This window comes from Mastigoproctus giganteus, chromosome 8 (assembly GCF_048544385.1).
Source record: "Mastigoproctus giganteus isolate SK-2022 chromosome 8, ASM4854438v1, whole genome shotgun sequence".
In the NCBI taxonomy this organism is placed as follows: Eukaryota; Metazoa; Arthropoda; class Arachnida; order Uropygi; family Thelyphonidae; genus Mastigoproctus; species Mastigoproctus giganteus.
This window is the reverse complement of record NC_143582.1, coordinates 135,091,538-135,116,260: the sequence shown is the minus strand read 5'-3', so window position 1 is coordinate 135,116,260 and position 24,723 is coordinate 135,091,538. Positions and strand designations below refer to the sequence as shown.

Genomic DNA, 24,723 nt, shown 5'->3' with positions numbered 1-24,723 from the left:
CTGGTTAAGTTTAAATGGCAAAACTATTGAGCAAAAATTTTAACATAATAGTTAAATTAACATAAATTAACATTATGTCAGTGGCTTGGCTCTGCTCTGGAGTGCTAGTCTGTTCTATAGTTTACTTTTCAGTCCATAAGGACCACCGCTATTCAAATCCTCTGCACTGGTGGTTCGACCAGGTGGTTTGGTCCTTCGATCGGTTCGCCTTTTCTACGATTTGTCTAGCAATTGAAATGCAGCGATTCCACGACCATTATTGGCCTCATAGTCCTCTGTCGAAATGGGGCACAATGGTCAGTCTATTATTTTTGTTACTTTGTTTTATTTTCGTAGTTTGTTTAGTCTCTATTGGTGATATTTCACGTATCTTGGAACTGGCACCTTACAGGGATGTGCCGCTAAATTCTATATAATTGGCTCTAATTTTAAATGGAATTATTTTTAATTGGATTTTTAACTGAATTTCTAAATTATTCAGAGGCTTTCGGCTGCAATTTTTAGTCTTGTTACCTTTACTTTCCCCTCCCTGTTGATTTAATCTTTATGTTAATTTAACTATTATGTTTAAAGTTTCGCTCAACAGTTTTGCCATACTACTGGCATATGTTTTAATTTTGATTTTAATGTTATACTTAATATCGATTATGCATTGAGCATCATGTGGAGGATTGTGTATTTGCTGCCTCTAATGATAGCTTTATATTTATTTTCTTATTTATTTTCATAATTTTTCTAACTATGTTATTATTCAAATATATATATATATATATATATATATATATATATATATATATATGAGTCAGTATATAGCAGATAAATAACAGCAGGATAGGGATTACACATAGAGTACAATACAATACTCAGAGACTGAATTATTCTAATCAGTCTAAAAAGAAAACTACTTAACAAATGCATTCTACCTACAATTACATGGCTTGAGAAAAATGAAAAGAATAATTCTCAGAATCACCATTCAGGATAATAAAACGAATAGATAAGAAAGAAGACTAGGATAACGGACAATAGAAAAGATGAAAGAAAACAAATGCAGATTGGCTGGACACATGGCGGACAACAGGTGGGCACAGAGCAAACAAGAGACGCAAAGAGGACTAAAAGGAGATTGAAGAAGCTCCAGAATGTATTAGCATTAGCATTAGTAGAGGCATTTGATGCAAGAAAGCAAGCTTATGCAGCATTAGCCAAAAAAAAAAAATAATAAAAAAAAAATAAATAAATAAAATATAACCACTTCACCCCTCTGTTCGTTCGAAATATGTCCAGCTGAGCCTTAAACTTATTCAGGCTATCAACCTCCAAGACAAGGGATGGAAGTCTGTTCCACCAACCAACCACCCGCTGGCTAAAGGCAAATTTCCTCACGTCTATCCTACATCTGTCTTTCCTCAATTTGAATTTATGCCCTCTCAGGTGATTATTCTGAGCAAGATGAAGAATCCCATCAGCATTGAGCATGCTCAAACCATTCAAGGCTTTATACACCTCTAACAGATCACCTCGCTGGTGCCTAGTCTCCAGACACTGTAATTTGCAAAACTTAAGCCTTTCTTCGTAAGAGCACACCTTTGTTCCATTCACCAATCTTGTTGCCCTTCTCTGTACTCGTTCCAGCATCTCTACATCCTTCGTGAAATGAGGCCTCCAGACCTGTATACAGTACTCTAGGTGTGGCCTGACCATTGCCTTATACAAGGGAATAATCACCTCCTTATCCCTGCTAGAAAAATTCCTATATATCATCGACAATACACCATGAGCTACTCTTGCAGCCCGTCTGCACTGCTCAGAAAACTTCATATCTGCCTGCACAACCACCCCCAGGTCCCTTTCATTCTCTACCACTGTCAGTGTAGTACCACAGAGTTGATACGTTGCTCTGGGGTTGCTGTTTCCCATATGTAGTACTTTACATTTGTCAATGTTAAACTTCATTTGCCACCTCTCAGCCCATCTGCTCAGCCTTTCCAGATCCTGTTGCAGTAGCATAGTGTCAGTAGTGTCTTGACAACCCTGCCAACCTTCGTGTCATCTCCAAACTTGGACATTAAGCTTGATATACCATCATCAATATCATTTATAAATACAGAAAACAATAATGGACCCAATACTGAACCCTGAGGAACTCCACTAACATTAGTCCACGATGAGCAGTGTCCATTGATTATCACTCTCTGTCTTCTCCCCCTCAACCACCCCTTTATCCATAGCAGCAATTTGCCTCCAATTTGTGCAGCAGTCTTCCATGTGCAACAGTATCAAAAGCCTTTCTAAGATCCAAGTATATAATATCAAAGTTATTCCCTGCATCCAGTTCTTTTGTGACTGCATCATAGTATCCAATCAAATTGTTCAGGCAAGACTTCCCCTTAACAAAACCATGCTGTGTCTGAGCTATAACTGAAGTCTTGTCTAGATGATCCTGCAGTGCTTCTTTAACCAGTGCCTCCATTAATTTTCCGGGAACAGAAGTTAAACTAACAGGTCTATAATTACTTGTGTCGCCCTTTGATCCTCCTTTGTGAATTGGGGTCACATTTGCACATCTCCAGTCCATGGGTACTTCCCCTGAGTCCAAGGAAGCTCTCATAATTATAGCTAAGGGTTTGCTTACTTCCTTTGCTGCCTCCTTTAATATAACTGGATAGGTCCCATTCACCCCAGGTGCCTTTCTTGTATTTATCTTCAACAATATCTCCTCCACTTGACTCTCAGTTATTACAAGATTCTCTAGCTTACTGCCAGAGTTGAATACAACTCTGGCATTCCCCTCGCTGAATAACTCCTCATGTGTGAATGTCGATGCAAAATATTCATTTAGTTTGTTAAGCTACTTGAGCAGGATCATCAACAGTTGACCCATCGATATCAAGTGGACCAATCTGATTCATCCCCTTCCTTCTAGAGTTTACATAAGTAAAGAACTCTTTGCTGTTTTTCTTTGCATCCCTTGCCAAAGATTTCTCGTAGTCTGTTTTCGCCTGCCTAACCTCCTTTGTAACTTGGTTACAGATCAACTTGTATCTATCATAGGCTTCTGTGTCACGTGTTAATTTGTATGTATTCCATGCATTTTTCTTCTCTGCCATATGTCTCATTAGTTCATCTGATATCCACTTAGGCCTAAACCTTGAACAATATTCCTTAGTTGGTATGTAAAGCCTAGTAGCTTCCAAGATAAGTTCTTTGAATGCTTCCCATTTTGAATTTGCTGTTGGTAACATCATCAGTTGGTCCCACCGTACAGAATTTAAATACTGTCTCAGTCCATCGTAGTCGCCTTTACGAAAGCAATAACCCTTCCCTTTACCCCTAATGGTAGTTACCTCTTTGAGTAAATCCCACTTCAGCACACTGTGATCACTGCCACCTAGTGGTTCATTTACCTGCAAATTCTTAATGCATGAAGAATCACTACTGATAATCAAATCAAGAGTATTACTCCCTCTAGTTGCCTCCCGAACACGCTGATGTAGAAAACAATCATCCAATAAATCCACAAAAGCCTTTCTAGTGTGTGAGTGACCAGACCCCAAATTCCAGTCAATATCTGGGAAATTAAAATCCCCCATTATAAGACTCTCTGATTTACTGGCCCACTCTATTTCTCTGTACAATTTCTTATTATACTCACCAGAGTCATTAGGCCTTTAGCACACTCCTACTCTCAATTTTGATCTCCCAATGCTTATGTCACACCAAACTGACTCTACACTGCTCTGTTCAGCAATGTCAACTGGCTTCACTTCCTTGGATTTTATGTATTTCTTAACTAATAGCATAACCCCTCCTCCCTTCCTATCCTGTCTATCCCTTCTGTAGACATTGTGCTCCCCAAATTCCAGTTCTGCATTCCTTATATCTGTGTGACACCACGTCTCTGAAATCCCCACAATATCTGCCTTTGATGTTTTGAGCAATACCTCAAATTCATCAAATTTATTTACTAAACTGCTAGCATCAGTGTACATGCAAGTATACATGCACCTGTTCTTTTTCTTAGCTACCCTAACACAATCCATGTGTTTACTTGTACCCCAATGATTCCCAGCAGTCTCTGAAATATCCTGCATCTTATTTTCCAGGCTGCGGCTCATTCCAATAGAAGCTGTGCAAGAATCGCTTTCACCTCTGACAGTGGCTACTGTTAATCTATTAGTCCTTGTATCTCCCCAATCTAGCAGTTTTCCGACCCACCTAACACTGCCTCGATAACATCAGCAAACATTCTTGCACCCTTTCTATTTAAGTGTATCCCATCCCTGTAGAAGCAGTCTCTCCTGTTAACAAGTACAGACCAGGCTGAAAAAAATTCTACCCCTTGAGCTTTGCACAATCTTTCCAGGGCCGAATTGATCGACAGGGCTCTTCATCATATACTCCCTCCTATCGTGAGATGTAAACTCCAAAGAAGGGTAGCAATAGATAAGAAAGGCACAAAGCAAGTCATAGTGGAGAGGAATGTATTCTGCAGCAGATGCTAATGGTGGATGATGATGCTGAGTTTTTATTTACATAAGTTTTCATGAATACTGTAAAGAAGGGTTGCAACCACATGTAACTTTAGAATACTACCATTTTTTTGTAAATAAAATACTATTTATGTTTTTCCTTCCACATCAGTTCACAACCATGAATGTACTAGAAGAGCTACACATTCTGAGAATCAATTCCAATAAATGTACTGTCCCCATGCATACACGTACTAGGGACAATAAAAAGTTTAACAGAGATTGGTGAATATCCCATTTAGTATTGAAAGAACAGTTAAAACCAAAAAAAAAAAAAAAAAGTCCAATTTTGCTAACAAGCAGCTACTTCAGAATATGTCAGCACTGGAGGGGACTACTGTATTCTCTTTACTCATTCTCTTTACACAAAGCTCTTATAAGTTGCTAATATTCTGAAGTTTCGCTAATTGCTGTAGTTTCAATTACAACAGCAGCGAATATTCATAGTTTACACGATATTTTTAAAGCCTTTTTCACAAAATTCATATATGTAGTTGTTATTTGGTTTTTAGGAGCATTAGCAACTAAGGCCATATTGCTCTGGGGATATGCGGTGGTCATTCCCTGACCTTTTCCCCATCCTCCGTATTTGGTGGCTCACGGGCTCGAACCCCAGTCTAATCAAGAACATGTGCTATGCACTGCTGCTCCTGCCCACCTGGCTATGGAGGTGCCTCTATACATAGTCTGGCTTTCTAAGAGCAGAATGTGTAGCTGAACATGACGTTTTCTCTTTAGTTCCTAAAACTGAAAAATGCAGCTATCAACAAATGGTAGTTGAGTTTTCTTTGTTTAAGGTTGAATAACTTTACTTTTGGCTGATCAAAAGAATAAATGAATTACAGAACAAAGGGCTATACTTCCCCCCCAAATTATACTAAGGGAAACTGAGTTCTTGTTTGTTTGTTGTTATTTTGGTTTTTAGGAGCATTAGCAATTAAGGCCATATTGCTCCGGGATATGCGGTGGTCATTCCCTGACCTTTCCGCATCCTCTGTATTTGGTGGTGACGGGAAACTGAGTGTGGTTCAAATTTAGAGAGAGGCAGGCAGGGAGATTTGTTTTTGATTTCTGTTTCACTTTTTCAGCAGATTTCCAAGAAATTAAAAGCTAAAACAAAATACTATATTTTTTTTAAGCTTTATATGTGCACGTAGCAAAATGATCATCAAAATTTACTTACACAGGTGAAAGAGGTAGTGATTCAGAACTCAAGTCATCACTAGATGAGTCAGCATACAAGTAATCACCATAATTCTTCTCGGCTTTTATATAAAGCTGGAGAGGGGATAGAGAGAAAGAAAGAAAGAAAGAGAGAATAACAGATGCACAAATGTTATAATTCAGATAATGTATTCTTTTCTTTATTCATCTATTACTATTTACAATGCTATTTTCCTTTGAATAGTAGAGAGATACACCTATCTCTGTAGTAATCAAAGCAGGTTTTTTTTTTTTTTTTTTTGTAGTAGTAACCTAGTTGTGTACAGCAAGTTGCTAAAAAAATTCATATGAGCAGGCATACTGTTGCATTCATATACTACTTGATATGTTTTGAATAATGGAAAGAAACTTCTCACTTTTTAATGCTATTCTTTATTTTGATATTATATTGGAATTCCAGCTAGACCCAGTATCCACCAAAAGATGGTCACCAGATTGTGCATTTGAAAGTGGCAAATTAGTCTGACCAGCAGAAACAACACTTGAGAGGAATCTGTAGAGATTACAATTTCTGCTTTATCTGTTGTGAACCATTAGCATAAATATGCAATTAATGTAAGTTTTCCAGAGTGCACTGTATGTAATTGCTGGATTTTGACAAAGACCATTTTCTCCAACATTGAAAGAAATTGTCACAAGGAGGGGAGAAAAGTGTAGTAACAATTTGGAAGACATGTCAAAGATTAATATTTGAAATATGTATCGGTTCTTTAAACTGAAGTCTTACATGCCAGTTTTCATTAGGTTTACCATCATATAGTATAGCCAACTTCAAAAGAAACACATGCAAGTTTGATTGTCTTGAAACTTGTATATAATGAGATAGCAAGGATGAGACACACTAATCAATAGGAACATCAATTAAACTTGGGCTACGACAGAATGACTATTGACCATTATATTTTAAAAAATGCTACTGTTTATTTTAATGTTAGTCAATATTTCCATTCTACCCAGAATCAGATAGTTGTACCCATCTGGTTTAAAAAGAAGTTGTCTAACACAGTCTGAACTTCAGGTGTTTCTGTTATATCCAGCTCTTCACTGATGAGAATAAAAAGTAAGGAATATCAGAAAATATTAGACAATGTCTTTTTAAACCAGGTGGGCAAAACCATTTGATTTTGGGCAGAATGGAAATCTTGATTAACACTAAAAAGAAGAGGAGGGAAAAAAACTCTTACTAAAGAAAGGTAACAAAAACCATCTCTACTGGGGTGGGAACCCCACAAGCACAATAAATTAATACAATGAATCAATCTTAATGATACCAAATAAAAGTGCAGCAAATCAAACATTTCTTGAATGAAATAAATCTAATTTAAAAAAATACCTTTCAAGCTAGTAAGAAAACAGCACTGTGGGCAGGAAGGGGGAGGGAACAGCTCCAATGGATTCTGAGATGTCATTCATACTAACTCTGACCCATCCACAGGGTTAATATCTGTTCATATTAGTGATCACTCCCCTCACAAGCTGCATTAGTGTCCTTCAATGTCAGCACTGACACTGATCCCCTCATAGATGCATCAATGTCATTCAATGATGTCACTGCTCAGCAGGACAGGGAGGAGCTCCTCAGCCACACTCTTTCCTTTTCTTTCAAACTACCCCACTTCAGCTCTTAGGATGACATTTTTCTGTCTTTACCAGCTCCTTCCACCAATGTCAACTTTTTCAATCCATTGTGTATGGCTCAACATCTTTCTGATAACTTCCTGGGTTATAGTGAAATTTTTGGTTTGCAATTCTATTTTAAGTCACTTCTACAATCTCTTCTTTCCTACAAGTCAGAATCCAATCTAAGGTAATTTTCTCAAAAGCTCACTCCAGTGACTCCTTTACCATATTTTTTATTTTTACAATATAGTTCTCTCTATTCATGAGACCTTCCAATGCCTATATCAAGGGATCAAGTTAGTAAGAAAAGGGTACAAAACATGCAGTTAGGGTCGATATCTTATAGTGAGTTAATTTTCATTATGCTTTTTTGTAGATTAAAAAAAAAAAAAAAAAAAAACTTTATAATTATGAAAGCCTGTTTTATATGCATACTCATCTACACATATAAAAGCATGCTGTTGAGCTATTACAGATATAGGCACATTGTGAAGATAGTGCAAAATAGGCCCCCCCTGACCAAGACATGCTCTGCTTGTGTAGCTGTACTATGAAAATTCTTGTAATATACCAACAGATTCAGGAATACCACTATCAAAAAACACCTTCAACAAGGTCTAGTGGCACAGCAAGCTGTCACTGCAAAGGGTGAGAAAATGAGCTGTTTATGTGAAACCAAGAAGGGGGAAAATGGATACCAGAAACACCGGTGAAGAAATTTATGCTGGAGTAGCAGAGTTGTCAAGGGACAACCAACAGTGATATCACTGCAGAGTAGCTTTACAAACACACCATGTGGCACAGTAGAAAAGTGGTGTGTGTGAAGTTTTATATATATATATATATATATATATATAAATTGCTTATTGTATTCACCATGTTTGTCTGTCTGTCCACATGTAGCAACCCTACTCTCAATAGATAGATTTTCATAAAATTTTACATTTAGCTCTTTTAGAAAGATCTGTCACACAATTCTAAAATTCCATAAAAATCAAACAAATAGAAATCTGACAATTATCATTACTTTTTTTTTTCACATAGGCTATCCATATACAGTACAGTCAGTCCTCGTATAGCACGATAGTTGTGTTCCTAGAAACCCTCATGCAATGCAAAATCGTGCAATATAAACAACAGGCCCTATGGGAAAAATAGGGTTAGGTGCCGACCATCCTAGATTGAACACACATTTGTAACCAAAACATTACCAAACACAATAAATAATCGTAATAAAATACCTAAGTATTTTATTACGACTATTACGTAATAAAATATTGCTAATGCTTTTGCTTTTATCCTAAGCAAACTTTTTGTTTGATTTTCTATCCAAACAGATGACAGCCGTTCCATCTCCATTTTGATAGCAGGAACAACTCAAAGTTGTTTTTATTTTCTCTGCATTCTTTGTAATTCTCGGCGTTGCCTCATTTAGATCTGTAGCACGTGCAATATTACAAGGTCTTTCATTTCGCTCAAAGCGTTTCACAATTTCATATTTTTTCTCTATCGACAGAGGCGGACTGGCCACAAGCCTTACCGGGGAAACCCCAGTGGGCCGGAAGCCGGTGTGATTTTGGCCATAAACCATAGTATGAGGCCACTATAAATTTTCCCAGGTAAGAATTTTTGACCCAGTCCGCCTCTGTTTATCGATATTGCTTTTGTTTTTCTCTGTGAATCTGCAGTGTCTTCACCAGGACGCTTCCTTTTCACACCTTTTAAGTATTTTACTCATTTTTAGAGAATAAAGCACAATTACAAAACGAGGAGGCACGTTTGATACACATAAACAAAGCTGGGCGCGTGTAGCAACTGAATAAACAACACTGTAAAGGCAGAGATACACTATTAACACCTCACATTTTATTAAAGCACATTTCTGGGAGTTACTACCATAAAACAATAAAAACAATTTCCAGTTGCGTTTCTGCTAGTGGAATCTATTATAAACTGGTAGTAAACTCGATCTAATTGCATTTGCGATTATACCGATAACTGGAATTGTGTTGGTTTTTACGTTATTATGGTGAAATGTGTTTCCCCTTCACTGATATAAAAAACAAATACATTTTCAGAATCTTCTCTTCATTCCTATCGTGTTGCATTCAGTTGGGGTGATTCCGCGTTCAACTGCCATTTCTTATAAACACAAAGGCGAATCGTGCATAAGCGAATTCAGTTCGTGTTATATAAGATATCGTTCCCCTATTTATAAATCGTGCATGATCGAATTCGTGTAGTGTAAACACGTGTTATACGAGGACTGACTGTATGTTGTAACTGAAGCATTCGATATTACTTTCATTGCGATGTGCTGATTGGAGGAATGAACGGGCAATATGCAGAAATGAAATTTTCTCGGTTTTCACATAAATTATGTTGCTTTTCTGAGGAGTACACTTTTTATTATCAGTTTACTAAATATATAAATCACAAATTTTACTATTTGTTTAATGTGTTAATCACGGCAGAAATGTGTAAAAAAATATATATATTTGTTTATACGTATGGCTACCAGATCAGAGAAGTTTACAAAAAATCATGAATACAACCAATAATCATAATTAGTAATCATGCAGGCCTGAATCATAGTCTACTCAAAAAGTGTGTACTACTGCACTCTTTAAAATGACCACTTAGCTATGTCGGGCCTAAATGTGTGTTATCTTTCAACTATTATTAAAATCTAATTAATAGCATTAAAAGAATGTTGACAGCATACTACGATCTCAAGTACATTGGTGTTTCATTAAATCGCAGAGCATGAAATACGTTTGCATTTCAATTTTTAATAAAAATCTGGGAGGAAATAAGTATTACAAAATGTATTTGTTTATACTCCAGCATGATCACCACGTCAGAGGAGTTTATAATAAATCACGAATACAATCATTAATCATATTTAGCAGTCATAGGATTGAACCACAGTTCACTCATAGCACATGCTACTGCAATCTCACTCCTAACTACTGGGCTACATCAGGCCTCATTAGATTAAGTAGCAAACTAAGTTTGCTCACAGCATTATACAGAAAGAGGCTACGCCTGACATCTACAATGACATTTTATAACTTTCATCTCTTTTATAACTTTCAAAGTATAATAACAAGGTAAACCCACAAGTTTACCTTGTTATTATACTTCTCTAAATAAAAGGCACTGTTCCAATGAAGAAGTATATTACTTTTTATTTAAAGACTATGCTTTAAATAAAAAGCCACTAAAAATACCTGGGTAGTGGCATTTTTGATCCTTTTTGGGATCTCATCGTAGGCACTCTGAAAGACCTGACAAGATATAGATATATTCACAATATGTGAGATGTGAGATGGTGCAGTAAGTGAAGCAAACATAGTTCAGTTTAGGATGAAAGCTATAAAATGTCAATGTTGGGCATAGCCTCTTTTTATATATAGCTGTGAGAAAACACAATGCTACTTGGTGCACTGAAATGTATAATGACATGTCATAGCTTTCAGTTCTTAAGGCCTTTGTTCTAAAGTTAACTATATGTATCTCACTCACTGCACCATCTTGCATATTGTGGATATATATATGTTGTTCAGGCTTTTCACAATGCCTACCTGCCCACCAACAAGATCCCAAAAAGGATCAAAACCTCAGTCCTGGGTCTGGATAATTATCCAAATAAATAATCATAATGTGTGTGTGTATGTATACAAAATTTGTATATATAAATATATCGTATGTAGAAGTGTGAAGAAGATTTTTTGTTTAAACCCATTGAATCTATGGTATACATCAGAAGTGAACTCGACTAAATAGATAAGGAATGTAGCGATAACCAGGTAAGATATGAAAAAGAGACAGATAGTTGGCAAGAAATTAAAAATAAAAATAAGAAATGAAAAGGCGACCAAAATAAGATTACATTGCAGTGTTTAATATCCTAAAACACAGACATTAATGACTGCATCTGCAAACATAGTAATATGCAACAATATATTGATCCTGACCACGGGCACATCATCACAGGAAATTTAAGTATCGTTGCAGACCCAACACACAGATATATACTAGCCCAAGGATTTAAATTCAGACCATGTAACAAAATAAATCAAACTACTTTCAAGAAACAGCTATATCAAGACCTATTAAACTACTGTTTTCGACTAGCAGATAGAGGCATACCATATGTGGATTAGCAATACATTCACGCTATTAAAACATAAATTTACATCACTAAGTTCAAATAGATATAGCCAGTACAAATTGAGCTACTATAACCTAGCTAAACTAAAACAAAAACTGCTAGAGATACATAAAGACTTCCATCAATTACACCAGTAAATAAAGCATAAAATAACTATGCCTTTATTTGCAAAACATTTTATGCACACACTTTGAGAACTGAATTAACTCCAGCAACACACAAAAACCCATATCCAGTTTCTGCAATATTATTACAAAGAAACTTATAGCCTTTAACAAAAAATTTAAACTGAACATTAGCAATTACAGTCTGCCATATATATATATACTTCATTCCAAAATTACATTAAAACCTAGGATTCAGATTTATAACGTCCTGAAAGAATAGTTATGTACACAAACCAGGCAAAACTCTTGAACAGCTACTGCAACCCTTGTTAAACATCATACAAAATAGCAGAATTATAGGCAACAACCTACCAGTATTAAAATCCTTACAGAATAACAATATTTCCAGTATACAAACTTTTGACCTCCACAGCTTATTTACAAGTATTAACCAAACCAAGCTAAAAACAGTACTCAAAGATATATATATATGCAAAATATAGAGAGAGAGAGAATATAACCCGCAATACCAATTACTGGAACAACCTAGTGAACTTATGTATCGCCAATAACTTTGTATACGACGGCAAGACAGTATATTTACAAACTAACAGAACACCTATGGGAAGTCCTGCTTTATGCATAATAGCTAACCTATATCTATATTGGTCTGAAAACTCATTTTCACAGGACCATAACTTCTACAGATATATAGATGACCTCATAGTTATTAACTGCCTAAACTTCATCAAGGAATATGGGCACTTATACCCTAATGAACTCAAACTGGAAAAAAACAACAATGATACTACAGCCTATTTTCTGGATCTTGAAATTACAGTAATAAACAACAAAGCTACCATCAACCGGCACAACAAACGAGATGCATTTAATTTTAATATAGTCAACCTCACACAGTGGCATTCCAATATATCTAGAGGAGTGCATGCCAACTAGCACAAAGCTAGTTGGCATGAACTCCTCTATTAGCGCAAAGCATCAGAATAGCAACCATCTGCAGCAATAAGGAAATAACCAAAAAAAAACTATGGGACATCACTATAGACAGCATAATCAATAATTGATGACAAAAACCCCATTTACACCAAGTTTGTAAATAGTGTAGATACAATACACTAGGCCTCTGTGGTGGCTTACAGCTTAGAAAACCTGTACCTACCAATTGGCTTAACACAGTGTATTAACCATGCATATAATCTAATTAAATTTTATTTTCATTTCATTATCTGCCTACCATATATTTTTCTCACTCACACAACTGACCTTAAATACATGATGTACTCACTCCCAGACCTTTGGTTCAGGGTCCTAACTATAGAAACAGGTCTGCAACCACGAACTACCCAAGCCCAACTACTTATCTTTACTTCATTCATCTTTCTGCTTTACTTGCCCCTACTTCTTATGTCTTGTGAGCCATTAGTTTAGCAAACACAATATGCGGGATACTACCTTCTTACTTTACCCAATCTATTTTTTGCCTTAACAAAGTTTAGCTGCTTTTCACTGCTACTTTGAATGTTATTATATCTCTCAACTATCCTGGGCAGTTTGGGCACCATGAATTTAACAGCGTTCATTACCACATATTGCATTTCAATTTAAACAGACACCATACCATAATTTTTTTTTCCCCCACAACATTTTCTAACACTAAGAGCCACTAGCGTACCTACACATAAATAAACTGGCATGCCACTGTCTTGGTCATTTGGTCAGTTACAGTCTTACAAGGTAACAGTAAGTCCCTTTCTTCTTGCATATACTACATTACAATATTTTTACTTGCTTCTGTAAGGTCATCCATGATCTGTGTGCCCTATGTAACATAATTACATTTATTGGCACAATTTATTAAATTTTATTCTTGCCACAAAATTTCATTCTCTACATGTGTACCATAGCATACAGAACATGTCGGAAACAGAAGCAAGAACATTGCCATCTTTCTCATAATTTCAGTGGATGGTCTCTAATAAAAAAATAATGAAACTGTGAAAAACACTGAAAGGTAATCTTATTTTTGGTCGCCTTTTCATTTCTTATTTTTAATTTCTTGCCAACTATCTGTCTTTTTCTTTTTCATATCTTACCTGATCGCCTCATCCTACCATATATCGCTACATTCCTTATCCATTTAGTCGAGTTCACTTCTGGTGTATACCGTAGATTCAATAGGTTTAAACAAAAATCTTCTTCTTCACACTTTCTACATATGATATATTTATATATATATAAATGTTATAGGGAAGTTTGACTGTATGTGTGTATATATATATATGAGTTAAGTTAATAATGGTAAGAGTTTTTTAAAGGTAAAATATGATATACTAGCTTATCAGGTAAACCATAAACCATGGCGGGTACCCAACGTGACCTGGAAAAAATCAATCTATGCCATGACATAAACAATAAATTATAAACATATATAAAAATACCATTAAAATGTTAGTTATGGCAATAAGATACATTGCAAGGGACTTTTTCGAGGGCTAACCCTTACAATGTATCAACCATAATTAACGAGCTATCCGTTTCTGTAGTCATCGTCCAGCATAACTATGTCCAAATATACGTAAAATAGTATTAAGTTAGAGCCAAAAGAATAAAATTTGTAGTAGTTAGAGCCAAAAGTATAAAATTTTGTAGTAAGTTAGAGCCAAAAGGTAGTAATAAAATTTGCTAATTAATCCCAAATTTAGCAGTAAACTGGCAAGATGACTGTTAGCCCGACAGATAGCCAAAATTTTAAATTAAATTAAAATTATAGAAAGAGCTATAATTATTGTTAGGCATATGTGCGTAGTTGATAGTAAATGCTGTCACGGTAGTCTAATCAAAAATGTCTAAACAGTGTGAGCTATAGCTAACAAAGGCGAACGGAAAAAGGTATAAGAATAGATATAGTACCTCAATCCCCCTCGAATACTCTAATAGTTCATGAGGTATGAAAAGATAGGGATAAGAAAGTGAAAGTTAAACAGCAAAGAAAAAGCAAAATAATTAACATAGGATGTAACCTTATAGTAAGGTATCCTGGTTAGAATGCTTTAAGATTAAAATTAGAATGCTTACCACCGTATGGCCAAGATACTAGAAAACCACATGTATTGGCACGTGTAGCATATATAACTACCGTCGCAGCCCCCCCCCAGGAAATGTAATAGTTAAGTTAAGTGATAAAATAAGTATAATTACATACAGCGCCCTCTGCTGTTATTTAATATACTGTATAGTATTACACATAGAAAAGCCGTCAAATAAGTATCTCTCTCGAAGTAATAATAGAAGTTTACAGAATAAGTTCCTACCCATGGAGCAAATATAGATACAAGTTTTTAATGCGAGTAAGCTATATGTAACTTACTCCATGGGCAGTGCCTACTATTTACATAATTACATATCCAACGAAATTTATCTAAGCCAAAGAAACACCTACGAAAATTTTACAAAGGCTATGTTATATTAGCGCCTGCTTAGGACTTTAAAGCAAACACACTTCACTTACTCTTGACAGTAGTTATGTCTTTAAGTAAATCTAACATTAGTACTGTGATTATTGCCACCCAGAGGGTGTTTTATGTGCAAGTTCTAAATGGACGAAGAATTATTGCTGATAATCAGATCAAGATTGTTGCTTCTCTAATATGCTGCTGTAGAAAGCAGTCATCCAGTAAATCCAAAAAAAAAAAAAAAATATATATATATATATATATATATATATATCTATATATATATATATATAGATATGCAGTCAGGTACCTGCCCGGCAACCCAAAGGTCGCGGGTTCGATTCCCGCCTCGGGCTTGGATCAAAGTACTGCAAAAACCTTGGGAGGTGCAATATGGCCACAGAAGCCGATGCGCCAACAACTACCAAATCAAAAAAAAAAAAAAAAAAAAATATGCAGTCAAACTTCCCTATAACGAATGAATTCAATAAATTCAGCAAAAAAATTTGTTATAGAGAAATTTCGTTATACAGAGAATATCTTTTTTATTGGAAATTGTTATCTAATTAAAAAATGAATCTACATTTATTTTTAATGTATTTTATTTCAAAAACAAAACTTATTTAAATTACGTTTACAAAATTTTTGCCAGTAAGTATCACAAATTTAAAAAAAAATCAGTAATTTTCGTTTGCACAGTACAATTAAAAAATGTTTGATTCTCAAAGAAAACCTCACATTTATTCATAGCATTGAAAACATTATCAGGAACATTTTCATAAAACTGTAGACTCAGACGAACCGTTTTAAAAGCGTGAATCATTTCTTTGCAAGTTAGCTTTTCTACGGGTTGTTCTGATAGTAGTAGTAGTGGCATGTGATGCAAGAAAGCAAGTGTATGAGCTTCATACACTTGCAGCATCAGCCAAAAAAAAAAAATCACACCATTCCCTCCAAATGCCTGTCCAGTTCCTCCTTAAATTTATTTAACCTATCAACTTCCACAACAGATGGAAGTTTGTTCCAGCAATTAACCACCCACTGGCTAAAGGCAAATTTCCGCACATGTATTCTACATCTGTCTTTTCTTAATTTGAATTTATGCCCCCTTGGGTTCGTAATCTGAACAAGCGGAAGGATCCCAATAGAATTCAGCGTTCCCAACCCATTCAAGGCCTTATACATCTCAATCAGATCACCGTGCAGGTTCCTAGTCTCCAGCCACTGCAATTTGCAGAACTTAAGCCTCTCTTGGTAAAAGGATCCCTTCATTCCCATCACCAATCTTGTTGCCCTTCTCTGTACATGCTCAAGCAAATTTACATCCTTCCTAAAATGAGGCATCCAGACCTGTACGCAGTACTCATGGCCCGGCCTGACCATTGCCTTATACAGAGGGACAATCACCTCCTTCTCCCTGCTAGCAAAATTCCTATATATCATTGACAAAACCCCATGACCTGCCCTGGCAGCCTGTCTGCATTGCTCAGAAAACTTCATATCTGACTGCACAATTACTCCCAGCTCTTTTTCATTTTCTACCACCTTAAGTGTAGTACCACACAGTAGGTACGTTTCTCTGGGGTTACTTCTACCCATATGCAGTACTTTGCATTTGTCTAGGTTAAACTTCAGTGTCATCATTAATTTCTTCATTATCACACTGTCTAATGCTCAGCAGTATTTCATCTTTCTGGATGTTCTGTTGTAGCCAGATCTTGATCTACATAAACATAACCATCCAGTGTCATTTCATTTTCGATGTTTCCGGACAATTCTAATAATGTCCGAAAGTTTTTCAGTTGTGAAAGAGGTAGTTAATCATGTTCGTTCAGTTGTCGTTCGACTTCTTTATTCAATGCAAATCCCGCTTTTGAAAAATAATTTTGAATAGTGTATTCAGTGACATTGTTTGTCCAAAATTTTGGCAGTTCAGAGATGCAATCTCTAAGGTTAACTGTAACCTCCAAGTTTCTATTTTCTTGTAATGCAATGAAAATATTCATTATTATTCTCTTTTAATAATGAAATTTAAAATTTTTTAATAATGCCTTGGTCCATTGGCTGGAGTTTTGATGTTACATTTGGTGGTAAAAACAACTTCAAACTTTTAAGTTTAGCAGAAATACTGACAGAATGTGCCAGACAGTTGTCAGTAATCAACAAGATTTTTCTTTTTTCTTTTGTTATATGCTTGTCTAGTTTTAATATCCAATCTTTGAAAATATCACTTGTCATCCATGCTTTTTTATTAAAGGTATAGTCAACTTCCAAAGATTTTGTGCCTCTAAAACATCTTGGGTTTTTTGATTTTCCGATGACTAAAAGTCTTAATTTTTCACTTCCTGTCATATTGGCTCCAATTAGCACAGCGATTCTTTCTTTGCTTTGTTTTCCCCCAAAACATTTATCCTTTAAAGCAAGTGTTCCATTAGGTAAAAATTTAAAGAATAAACCCATTTTGTCAACATATCCTTAGGTTTATTCATATTCTGCCAAAATCTTCTTTAAGGTGTTGTTCCTCCAACTGCTGCAATCTTCTTTGCTTACATTAATACTTGCTCCCCAAATAACCTTTTCCACAATTCTGTGGTGCTTCTTAAATTTATCTAACCACCCAGTGCTCGCATTAAATTCTGTATGTCCAAGGGACTGTGCAAATGTCAATCTTTTCGCTTAATTATTGGACCTGATATTGATATATTCTTTTCACGTATCATTTGCACCCATTTTAGAACAGCTTTATACACAACTTAATTCGCTTCTTGTTTGCTCCTCCTTCAATTGGATTTAAAATTGATTCTCAATTTTTTAAAATCGTAAACTGCTTGCAGGTATGCTATATTTCTCCACAATATCTTTTTTCTTAAGACCCTGGTCAATATCATGAATAATCTTGACTTTATCATTAATACTTAAACAATTTCTCTTCGACATTGTTTCTGCAAGTGTAAAAATTACTCAACTGCAGCTCTTGTCGATACATACACTGTGTAGCCACCGCAAACTTCATTGCGCTGGCCATATAGTGAATTCTTAGTACCGACTACTCAATGATGTTCGTTTGTCAATTCAACAGTATCATGTGACCTTTCCTATCAATCACTTTGAAGAAATATATGACTTTGTGAATTTCTTTTATTCTGCTTTCATTCATATATACACGAAAGAAAATTTATGGTTAATGTATGGTGTATATTACTTTTCAGAAGAGAAAAAAAAAAACAAGAGCATATAGCCAATGTGATTGATGACAAATCATTCTAAAAGAACGAAATTTAAAAGAAAATTCATGAAAATCCATGGAGTCCAATTAGATGAGAATGGACATATACAAAAACTATCATATAATGATTGACAGGAAGATCACATTGTACGGTTGGGGTGAGAAGTGAATATCACTCAGTAGGCGTTACTAAAAACCGACTATTGAAGCATTCTATGTATTGCCACTGCAGTGCAGTAAAAATTTACCGGCAGCGAATTTGTTTTCGCCTTAGCCAACATCAATTTACAAATCTACCCTATTTATTGCAAAGTTTATGACCACTTTTAAGAAAACCCATTTGGTTTTATAACTGTAACAAAAATGAAACAAAGACTTTCCTATGGACATCAATGGCCACAAGTGTTCATTAAAAAGATGATTAATTCCAGATGCTAATGAGCAATTTCGGAAGCCGTATATTTTGGGCGACTGTTTAGCAGTAAAGGCTTGAAAATCTTCAAAAATGCTTTTGCTAATTTTTTTTAAAAATTCGTTACAGAAAGAGACTTCGCTATAATCGGTTAATTTTACATGTAATTTCGTTTCAAGGTGCTATGTTTTGCGAAAAAATTCGTAATATAGAGAAATTCATTAAATAGAAGTTCCACTGTGTGTGTGTGTGTGTGTGTGTGTGTGTGTGTGTGTGTGTGTGTGTGTGTGTGTGTGTGTGTGTGTGTGTGTGTGTGTGTGTGTGAATGGGTATTCAATGTAAAACTGTATTGCTGTAAAGCCATACAGTCTTACAGCCATACAAATTCCAACCACGTTTCTCTTTCTTTTCCTTTTTTCAACACACAATAAATTATCTCCATGCACTTATTCTAAATAAGGTTATAAAGGTCTTATTTTCTTGTTATTTAAAATTTCTTCACAGCTTACTATTAAGTCGGCTTCGCTGCTATAAACTGCTTTCTCGTGTAGATATACTCTACTGAATTTGTGCATTTCAGCTCCCCGCCAGCTCATTTTCTCTTCGCATTTCTTGAAATATTCCAGGTATTGTACACCACTTTCACTGTCTTAACACACTTTCAGTTTCGTTTTAGATTCGTTTCTCGGTATGTTTTTCCTTTCAATATACTATTTGGTATCAGCTCACTTTTATACTAATACTTACAAAGGCCAAAGCCCTTACTACAAGGTTGGGCTTCACAACCCAAACAAGCTTAGTGTTATTTAATAATTTTTTCTATGATTTTTTTATCTTTCTGCTGTTAAATTCTAAAGTTCTTCCCATTTGTTAAACTACCAGAGTAATACGAGGGTGAAATGTACTATCCTAATCTACTGCTATTTTTCGTCTTTATTTATTTAAAATACATCTTTTTCCCTTCCCCATCCTCAATTTAATACCTCACCCTTATACCATTTGCTCTATTTTTAAAATACATTCATTTCTTATCTATACAAAATTAAATCCAACGCTAAATTCCACATATTTTAATTAAACCATTTTTATTCCAACTCGAAGCTTATATTAATCATATTAGCATTAGCAAGGGACATGATGTAAGAAAGCAAGCTTATATAGCATGAGCCAAAACACACACATCTCATTTCACCCGTCCACTCGCTCCAAATGTTTGTCTAGTTCCTTGAATCTGTTTAAGCTATCAACTTCTACAACGACAGAAGGAAGTTTGTTCCAGCAATCAACCACCGTCTGGCTAAAGGCAAAGTTCCACACATCTATCCTACAACTGTTTTTCTTCAATTTGAATTTATGCCCACTCAGGTGATTATTCTGAGCAAGAGGAAGAATCCCATCAGCATTGAGCAGGCTCAAACCATTTAAGGGTTTATACACCTCAATCAGATCACCTCGCAAGTACCTAGACTCCAGACACTAATTTGCAAAATTAAGCCTTTCTTCGTAAGAGCAACCCTTTGTTCCATCCACTAATCTTGTTGCCATTCTCTGTACTCGTTCCAACAGCTCTACATCCTTAAAATGAGGCCTCCAGACCTGTACACAGTACTCAAGGTGTGGCCTGACCGTTGCCTTATACAAGGGAATAATCACCTCCTTATCCCTGCTAGAAACATTTTTGTATATCATTGACAAGACAGAATGAGCTACTCTTGCACACCATCTGCACTGCTCAGAAAACTTCATATCTGCCTGCACAAGTACACCCAAGTCCTTTTCACTCTCTACCACTGTCAGTGTAGTTCCACACAGTTGATACTGTTACTCTGGGGTTATTGCTTCCCATATGCAGTACTTTACATTTGTCAATGTTACACTTCAGTTGCCACCTCTCAGCCCATCTGCTCAACTTTTATAAATCCTGCTGCAGCAGTGTAGTGTCATTAACAACTCAGCCGACCTTCGTATAGTCTGCAAACTTGGACATTAATCCTGATATACCATCATCAATATCATTAATGAATACAGAAAACAACAATGGACCCAACACTGAAACCTGGGTGCCTCCACTATAACATTAGTCCACAAAGAGCAGTGTCCATTGATTACCGCTGTCTGTCTTCTCCCACTCAACCATCCCTTTATCCATAGCAGCCATTTGCCTCCAATGCCACACTGTTCAAATTGTGCAGCAGTCTTCCACGTGCAACAGTATCAAAAGCCTTTCTAAGATCCAAATATATGATATCAAAATTATTCTTTGCATCCAGTTCCTTTGTAACTACATCATATTATCCAATCAAATTACTCAGACAAGACTTCTCCTTAACAAACCCATGCTGTGTCAAAACTATAACTGAAGTCTTGTCTAGATGATCCTGCAATACTTTGTTAACCACTGCCTCCATTAATTTCCCTGGAACAGAAGTTAAACTAATAGGTTTGTAATAACCTGTGTCTCACTTTGATCATCCTTTGTGGATTGGGGTCACATTTGCACATCTCCAGTCCATGGGTATCTTCCCTGAGTCCAAGGAAACTCTCATAATTATGGCTAAGAGTTTGCTTACTTCCTTTGTTGCCTCCTTTAATATAACTGGATAGATCCCATCCACCCCAACTGCCTTTCTTATGTTTATCTTCAACAATTTCTCCACCACTTTATTCTCAGTTATTACAAGATTATCTAGCTTACTGCCAGAGTTTAATATCCCTCTGGCATTCCCCTCCCTGAATAACTCCTCTTGTGTGAATGTAGATGCAAAATATTCATTTAGTTTGTTAGCTACCTGAGCAGGATCATCAACAGTTGAACCATCGATATCACGTAGACCAATCAAATTCATCCCCTTCCTTCTAGAATTTACATAAGTAAAGAACTCTTTGCTGTTTTTCTTTGCATCCTTTGCCAAAGATTTCTTGTAATCTACCTTTGCCTGACTAACCACCTTTGTGACTTGGTTACAGACCAGCTTATATCTATCATAGGCTTCTGTGTCACCTGTTAATTTAAATGTATCCCATGCATTTTTCTTTTCTTCCACATGTTTGTTTGTTTGTTATTTGGTTTTTAGGAGCATTAGCAACTAAGGCCATATTACTCCAGAAATATGCGGTAGTCATTTCCTGGCCTTTCCACATCCTCTGTATTTGGTGGTGACGGGCTCGAACCCAGTGTGCTACGCACTGCTGCTCCTTACCACCTGGCTACGGAGGCACCTCTTACACATCTAATTAATTCATCTGACATCCATTTAGGCCTAAATCTGGAACACTATTTCTTAGTTGGTATGAAAAGCCTAGTAGCTTCGAAGTTTAATTCTTTGAATGCTTCCCATTTTGAATTTGCTGTTCATAACATCATCAGTGATGATGAAGAGGTTGAAGAAGAGCCATGATGATGAGGAGGTTGAAGAAATGTACACCAAAATTGATTGTCTTCTAGATGAGCAGGAAACCCACTACACTATCATTATGGATCACTTCAATGCTAGGGTTGGAAAGAGACAAAACAGCACAAAAAGGGGAACTATAGGAAATTTTGGAATTGGTGAAAGAAATTAAAGAGGTGAAAGACTTGTCGAATTTGCAGAATCTCGAGGATTGTCAGTAATGAACACTTTTTTCAAGAAAAGGGTTTCATTTTGGGCTCTTTCATGTCCAGAAAGTTGACATGAAATAGCCCAAATGGTTTAAAAACTAATGAAATCGACTTCATCTTCACTAACAGAAGATATATCATGAATGATGTTACCATTCTTAACAAGGTAAATGTTGGAAGTGATCACAGAATGGTAAGATGCACACTTGATATAGATGTAAGAAAAGAAAGGAAAATACTGACTCGAGTAAATAACACGGTCTTTAAGAAAACAGAAGAGGAGAAAAGGCAGTATGTACTGGAACGAAAGAACAAGTTTGAGCTTCTGCAGACGGCTCAGGACCAAGATTCGATGAGGAATATTACAACTTTCTGAAAGTGATAAAGCCCAAGAAACCTATAGGTAAAAAGAAATCTAAAAATGAAAAAATTAGTCAAGAAACACTTGTCATTATGAACCGAAGACAATAAATAAAGAGCAAAATAAACACTGACAAGGACAAAATTGGGTATACTGAGTTATGCAAATCCATTAGAAAGAGACTCAGAGGACATTAGAAGATTTAACGCAAGAAAAGTAGAACAAGAATTAAGGGAAAACAAACAACTTAAATCAGCAGCCATGAGCAGTAATACGGAAAGACAAATGATACTGAAACTGAAGAATAGTGATTGTGTACTTATAAATAGCTGAGAAGGCATAATTCAAATAGCAGAAAACTACTATAGAGAATTATACAAGGAGTGAGGGAATGATGCCAGCCGTGAGGAAGATGGGTTGCAAATTAGTAACACATTCAACCCGATATCCTTCCTGATGAGGCAGAACATGTGTTGAAGAATGAAGAATCAGAAAGCCACGGGGGAAGATGAAGCTACTGTAGAGTTGTTAAAATTTGAAGGAAGAGACAGAGCACAAAAACTGGCAAAACTCTTCACAAAACGCATTAGAAAAGGTATGATGCCTAACGAGTGGAATAATGCAACCATAGTTTTGCTGCATAAGAAAGGAGATAAATCAGAAATTGGAAAATATAGACCAATTAGTTTGTTATCCCACATCTACAAGTTGTTCACAAGGGTCATTACTAACAGATTAGAAAGAATACTTGATGAGAATCAACCGAAAGAGCAAGATGGCTTTAGGACAGCATTCTCAACTATGGATCACCTTCATGTAATGTCACAGCTAATGGAGAAAGCAAACTATCGTATTTCCCCATGTATAAGACGCACCCTTTTTCAAAAAATTTGGGGTCTAAAAACTGGGTGCGTCTTATACAGTGGTTGTAGATTTTTTTTACTTGCATTTCCTGCTTTTTCGCGCGTGTTGTCTTTGCGTTCATTGTTTCGCACTTGTTACCGGTATATTAGGTTATGTTTTGCCACGTTCTGCCCAGAAATGGCTCAGAAAAGATTTTCGTATAGTGCTGAATTCAAGTTAAAAGTGATCCGGTTTGAAAAAGTGAATGGAAATCGTGTGCTGAACATAAGTTTGGTCCTCCTCCAACTGAGAAAACAATCCGAGACTGGCTACGGGAAAAAGAAACCCTACTGAATATGCCACGGCAGAAGAAGGCCATGAGAGGCAAGTCAGCAAAATGGCCTGATTTACAGAGCGAATTGAAGATATGGATTGAAGAGCAAAGGACAATTGGAATTCCTGTGTCCACAAAGATGGTTCAGCATGAGGCAAGAAGAAATGCTTATGAAAAAGAAGTTACTGATTTCAAAGGAGGACACAAGTGGTGCTTCAGGTTCATGAAACGGAATGGACTTAGCATGCGTACATGCACCAGATTTGCCCAAAAGATGCTTGAAAGCTATGAGCAGAAGGTCCTTGAATTTCATCATTTTGTCATTCAATGTCGGAAGACACATCAGTTTGAGTTGGGACAGATTGCAAATATGGACAAAGTCCCCCTTCAATTTGATGTACCAAGTAACAGAACTGTTGATAAGAAGGGGATGAAAACTGTAACTGTGAAGACAAGTGGACACGAAAAGAGCCATTATACTATTGTTCTAGCTTGTTGTGCCAAAGGAAAGAAGCTGCCTCCTATGCTGATTTTCAAACGAAAAACAATGCCAAAAGAAGACATTCCTCAAGGATGATTGTCCACGTTCATGACAAGGGTTGGATGGGATGAATATACGAGAACGCTACCTCCTTTATTAGACTAGATAAAGACAGTAGCAAATTTAAAATTGAGAAAGGAGTTCGACAAGGAGACACAATATCTCCAAAATTGTTTACTGCTAGTTAGTTAGTTAGTTATTTGATTTTTAGTAGCATTAGCAACTAAGGCCATATTGCTCCGGGATATGCGGTGGTTATTCCCTGACCTTTC

General features: G+C 36.1%; 1 protein-coding gene across 5 annotated transcripts in view; it reads right to left on the bottom strand.

Annotated features, from left to right (window-relative positions):
- LOC150081835 (E3 ubiquitin-protein ligase CHFR-like) overlaps window positions 1-24,723 on the bottom strand; it is a 352,893-nt gene that overhangs the window by 133,855 nt on the left and 194,315 nt on the right. For all 5 annotated transcript variants that reach the window (XM_090378929.1, XM_090378930.1, XM_090378932.1 and 2 more), the window contains exon 10: window positions 5,716-5,810. In XM_090378929.1, the coding sequence (XP_090235055.1) occupies window positions 5,716-5,810 (95 nt within the window). The remainder of the gene's footprint in view (window positions 1-5,715; window positions 5,811-24,723) is intronic.